The following is a 6,171-nucleotide window of genomic DNA, read 5'->3' on the forward strand; positions in this document are numbered from 1 at the left end:
TATTGCACTGATGTGTATAGAAGTGTGTTAAATGAAAGATTACCACACTCCAACCAGAATGTGATATAGCCGCTTCACTTAAAGCCACAGCATTTGTAATTGGCTCTGTAAGGCTACCCCTTAGTGTTTTGAGGCACAAAAACCGTTTAAAAGGACAAGACATACATAAAAAAAAAAACTTGAGAAAATAGATTCAGTTGAGGGTCATCAAAACCTCTGTAGGAGCATTTAGAGTTTAAAAACTAACAATGTTGGTCATTACATACTTGGCTTAAAGTCACATGCAACACTCAAACTGTAAACAAAAAGCAAACCTTGGAGGTATTTTTGAAGTTGGAAGCATGCATGTGAAGAGATGGAACCCTTATCTTCCTACCAAAAAACGATCTAGGGACGAGTTTGATCCACTGGGAGGCATAGTAGCACGGCAGGGTGGGTGTGCGTTTACTCAGTCCAGAGACAGCCATTGCCTGGGGCTGCCCACAGCACTGTCAGTGATAGAGCAGATATCCTTTAAGAGATGCTGGTAATGGAAGTGTTTGAATTTCATTCAGTCTGTCTTTTCCCAGTGCTAGACGAACAGATCTTCGACACAAATCCATCAGTGGCAGAGGTTCAGCTGAAGGAAGGGAGTAAAACAAAAAGTTAAGTTATGCATTTGAGGGACAATTAAGCCTTTAACTTCACGCTTCTGAAAAGATAAACGTATAGGAGTTATAACTTCATGCGCACTAGTATGACAAGGGAAAATCTCAGCTGTTTGGAGCTGCACTAAGACAAGTCATTAAGGTTCACAAACGGAACCTCAAAATCTCACTGTGAGGTCCATGAAGTCTACCCAGAGGGTGTGATTTGCTCACACAAAAAAAAAAAAAAAAAAAAGTTGTTCAATACTTAAACAGATTCAGTTCTGGTGATCAATGGCAGCACTTTCCACACACGTGCTCTGACCCCCGACCTGGGTTGTCTACAGGCTGTTTAGCTGGGGAGGATATGCATTAAAGAGCATGTGACAGTCCAACTGAAGTGTTTAGGAATGCAACAAATCTGCTCTAAAGAGGGAATACCATTCAAAATTGAATAGAATTTGCTTTGGATAATTTGGCATTAATATCAATGTTGTGCTGTTGAAATTGTTTTCTATACTAATCTACTTGCTAAAGAGATCAAGTCTCCCCAGGATTCAGGCACTTTTCCTTTCCAACCTAGCAGTCGCTTTAAATTATCCCTCTTGAATACCTGTTTGTAACACCATCAATCTACATAGGTAGCTAACATTAGGTGTTCCATGCTTCCAGTAGGCCATGGAGTCAAGGGCTGTGGGCACCCTGTAGGAAAGAGGCCTATTCTTATGACAACGTTAACCTGCAGAAAACGAGAGTCACTGGCAGGGTGCCGAGACCGATGTTTAAAGTCTCCAACATCTGATTGTTAAGTCTAAAATCTACAAGTTGCGAGCCACTGACAATTACACCAACACCTTAAGCCAGTTAAGGAATGGTTTGCCAACATTACTCCAAAAGGCTCTGACCCTCTAGTTGTAGGGTAGGGTATTTTTAGCCTAGCATTTCTCTGGTACCTTTGCAATGCTCTTTTACGGCAGCATATTTCACCACAAGTTAAACTAAGACTATACTTACGATCAAGGCCATTTAAGTAACGCATTCGGATTTCACAGTGACCCCAAACTGCGCTCACAACAGGATACAGCTTTTTTCCTTTGAGTCCTCGAAATGCTGTGCCCATGTACTGTCCATCCACGATAAAGCTCAGGGTGCCATCGTCCATATCTAAAACTACTAAGAAGGAGTCTGGTACAATAAAGGTTTCGTCTGGTTCCAAGAAAGCAGGGTATGTCCTACTTGGCTGGTTTTTGCCATCATGGTATAGTTTGTTCCGACCAAGGTCCCATCCCCATGACTTTCCATTGCTTCCTATTAGAGTAGTGTAACCCACAGAATGTAGAGGAGCATCCCCTGTAGCTACACCAACAACAGCATGAGTCCCCCTCTGTCGCATAACCCATGTAATTTCCCACACATGCAGGCCTCGCGTGTAGCCAATTTTGCCCCGGATCGCATCTGTACTCTGTGCCACCGGATGCCGGTGAAATACAAGTTTGTCATCCTCTTTGACAAATACATTTAGCGACCGATCATTGTTATTCCAGGAGTGCTGAAGTTGAACTTCGTGAGGCACCGAAGGCATATCCAACAACAAATCAAGTCTGGCTGGTTTGCAGTAATCAAGTCCTTGGAGATCTTGCTTCAGTGGCCTGTACGCAGGGTCCCTCATGTCCACTGTCTTTATACCTCCAGTCACCTTCTGACCCATGTTCCACTGCAGTCTCACTTTATAAATCCAAAGGTCAAGCGCATTCAGTTAACCAGGCCCCTTAGCTGTTCCTCTCCAATAAAGAGTCAGGAAAACCTGATCTCTAGGCCTGGCTGCCCTGGATGGAGATAGAAGTTAAATATTAGCTAGACAGCGAGTGCAGAAGCAGATTAGGCGTAAGTTGTACAGTTTGCTTCACTGAACACAGTCATTAAGGACAACTAGAAGCATTTCATTTAGAAATGAAACCATTCTACACAGATTTCTATGCATAGGTTGTCCAACTTACAAGCCAACAGCAGCACTGGAATTAAAAGGATAAAGGTGCTTAGAAAGTGGGAGTCATGCAGAGCACGATTATACCCTACAGGCACTCAGCCACACTAAAAAAAATATGCAACAATGCCATGACCATTTAATCTATATTACGAAACAAGATAAAGGGTACATTTCTTTGATTGCACAAGAACCAGAATATTTGAACAACTAGGTCAGTATTCCATAGGGCATTTGCAACACAACCCAAGTGAACTCCCACTGCTCATTTGGTTTTTACAGGGACTCTTCCTTTAGCATAGTTATAGAAATCAGGAATAGAAGGGAGAATAGCCAGCAGTCTAACAAACACATGCAATTGACCTCCCGCCCCATTCATTTGGGTTTTCTCAGCTAGCAACATTTCTCAAAAAAATGTTTCACAAAACATATTAAACACGGTCAAGACCCCCATCGGATGTATGCCAAACTCAATGTAAAACCCTATAAACATAGGAAGTATAAGGGCCTACCATTCCCAAGAAATGTGAATCAAGTAAGTTTGTTACATATAGTAGAAGAGCAGAAGAACCTGCATGAGTGTTCACCATCTATACATCCAGAGATAAGTGGTCCTGGAATTTTCATTCCCACTCATTTAGTCCTGACCCCGAGTGAACAGTTTTACCGCTGTAACTGCGCTTAGTTGTAGCACATGGGCCTGAAGAGGGCAATATCATAACCCCCCATAAGGTTTGCAATAGAGGTTGATTTAAGACACATCCCTTTCAACTTTTATAGTTAAAGCGCAAAAAATGTTTCAGCAATCTTGCTCTAGACAGACCCTCGAGAGTAGTTTACGCCACACCGGGTAAAAGAATGTTCTACTGCCAGACTGTTCTTAGAACTGCACAAATAGACTTGTCATTTCAAGGACATGGGTTTATTGTAGACAGATGCAGTGAACTCGTCCCACAACAATGCAAGATGTCTTTCACACACCAGCCGAGCCTGGAACCACCCCCCTGTATCTACTACCTTGCAAGCAGATCCAGTTTACAGATATCACCTTCAGAGATTTCACATGGGCTAGAGACTAGGTTTTATGCACACCAGACACTATGTGAATCCAGTCATTGGATTGCTTACAGATCACTGCCGGTGCAGACCGATCTGCAGAGCCACTGACAATCGAGGTAGTTTGGCTAGCTGTGTTTTTGGTTTTTTTAATTTGGGCATATCAGAAAATCTTTGGACTGATGAAGCGTAAGCTACAAATATACTTGTTTCTGCCAGTCTGTTGTAAAACAAGAGACACAACCCAAGTTAACCATTTAAAGACCAAGAAATGAAGCCTTGCACCACATCAGACAAAGAACGAGAACACACAAGGGACAGGCAGTGCGACGCCAGATAAGCAGATGGTTTCCCAGAATGAGTTCAGTTGGATGAACAAAGTGTTTTCCTTAAAATCTGTTCATACCTATGATATACAGGGGTTTGTGATAGCCTTAAAGGCAAACATGTATTTTGATTACATTTTACCAAAGAGATTACTGTTCCCGATTTACCACATACATGGTAACATGATCATGTATGTGTGGGGGGGGGGGCAGGGGCAGTTACATAATGCTCTAGAATAGCTTTATGAAATGCATCCCAAAGCACTAAACACAGCACTACCAGCATGCGCCTTTAAAGTATTTGTGTCATCTGTCCGACAACAGCATTTTCGCAGTTACCGTAGCCTTGTGGTAAACTGTTTCAGTCTAGCAAGACAAGGAAACTGACTAATGAAAGCATAGATTACAGGATATCATTAGCATCGTGATAAAATAATCACGTGTAATGTTTGAACTGTGAAATCCTCCCAAATATCACAATATCTACAGGCCAGCAGATTGTAAAAGATTTCCCCTTTAAGAACAAAGATGCAGGAGAACATTCTCATTCACTGCACCCTACAAAACAAAGCTCGCTGATAATTTTATTCTAAGTCGATTGATGCATTCTGATTGGCTTCTGTTTTGAAGCCAATCATGTAGCTGCGTATTTGCAATTTGCTCTTCTGCCTCTGACTCATTAAGAGAGTTCCCTGAAACATAGGGAAGTTGACATAGTAGCCATTTACATATTTTTATTGAAACCCCAATGTTGGCAGCTCAGAGAGAAAAAAAATAAATAAATGCCTTGGTGGACTCCAGGGCTACTGTTTTGTTTCTTCAGAGGCCACACTTCTAAAGGGATATGTGGCACCTTCCTTCGCTCAGCAGCCAGAAGGCCTGCAGGAGGGCTGGATCTTCCTGGTCCTTCCTAGGAAGGGTTAAGGCCACTTAAATCATGTTTGGGGGGGGGGGCACTCAGAGCTACCAGCTCCATCATGGCATTCTCAGTGCATCCAAAGCAGTACTCTGTACACCATGTATCAATAAATTCCAGAACACATGCACAAGAGAAAAACACACACAATTTGTACAGAAAACGTAATCCTATTAATACAGTTTTAGAACTACGGGTGGCCTCATTAGCCTTTAATATTGGGCAGGAGGAGTTGTAGAGTAAAGGCGATATTTATCTAGTTATTAGGAGGTAGCTACAATACTTACAACGGACATCACATTTTGCATGAATTAGGCTAGATTTGAAATACCAGTTTGTACTGAGACAACAATAGTATTCCTTATTGAGAAAGGACTTGTCAACAACCCTTAGAAGAGTCATTCTGAAAGTATTCTCATGTACATGTTAGTATGACAAAGGTCTCACCATGATCAAGGAAGCCATGCACAGCTTTCAGTAAAGTGAATTTTTACAAGGAATAACTGTACAGATAGCATTGGGTCTACCATAGAACTTCCACATTGTACCTGGTTTAAAACCGAGGACGCATTACCTTACACATCCCAACATTATAATCTCCACCACTCCTCTCCGAGTCTAGAGCACCGAGCAGTACACACACCGATTGTCACAGGATAGCACTCAGCCCTGTTTGCGCTTTGACATATCAGTAGGTTTTTGGTCTTAAACACCACCAACCGGGTACGGTGACAGCTTTTTGGGAAATTAAAATTGCCACATTTAAAGAAATATACAATAGAACTGCCTCACATGATTTTTAAGGCGGTACAGGGCTTCATGGATGAGCGCTCTGCCATCATCTATTTCCCAAAGCTTTCTGCAAGACTTCTGGAAACACCGGTTAGTTAGCTTCAGCTCTATTGCAGAAAGCCTTTACACTAAAGCTGCTACAAAGTATTTGTCACTCAACATTTGTTTCACCCCCAGTCTCTGGTAATATTTGTCAAACAATGAATGACACCGTGTTCCTAAACAAAAGAGGACCAACTGATTTCTTGTACTTGCACTGACAGGCTGTCACATCACTCACAGCAAGCAGGTGTAAGTCATAGGACCGTGGACCCTCAGCCAAATATTATACTTCTCCAAAAACAAGACAGATTTAGACCTCAGATTAAGTTGCATTGTTAGATTCACAAGGGAAAGAAGCTATTTGGTCAACAACAAAAAAAACTGCTAACTTCCAGAATAGGGTTAAACAATCACTTTCTTAAGCACACA

The 6,171-nt window shown here is 41.9% G+C and overlaps 1 protein-coding gene across 1 annotated transcript; it reads right to left on the minus strand.

Moving 5' to 3' along the window:
- Positions 1–491: 491 nt before the first annotated feature.
- LOC149297944 (SPRY domain-containing SOCS box protein 1-like) lies at positions 492–2,334 on the minus strand. The gene is made up of 2 exons (XM_089487966.1): positions 1,641–2,334; positions 492–619 (listed from the first exon to the last, which is right to left on the minus strand). The coding sequence occupies exons 1-2, from the start codon at positions 2,332–2,334 to the stop codon at positions 492–494; spliced, it is 822 nt and encodes a 273-aa protein (XP_089344092.1).
- Positions 2,335–6,171: the final 3,837 nt, after the last annotated feature.

Source organism: Sceloporus occidentalis, unplaced genomic scaffold (assembly GCF_023333645.1).
Source record: "Sceloporus occidentalis isolate IW3139 unplaced genomic scaffold, rSceOcc1.0.p SCAF_35, whole genome shotgun sequence".
Lineage (NCBI taxonomy): Eukaryota > Metazoa > Chordata > Lepidosauria > Squamata > Phrynosomatidae > Sceloporus > Sceloporus occidentalis.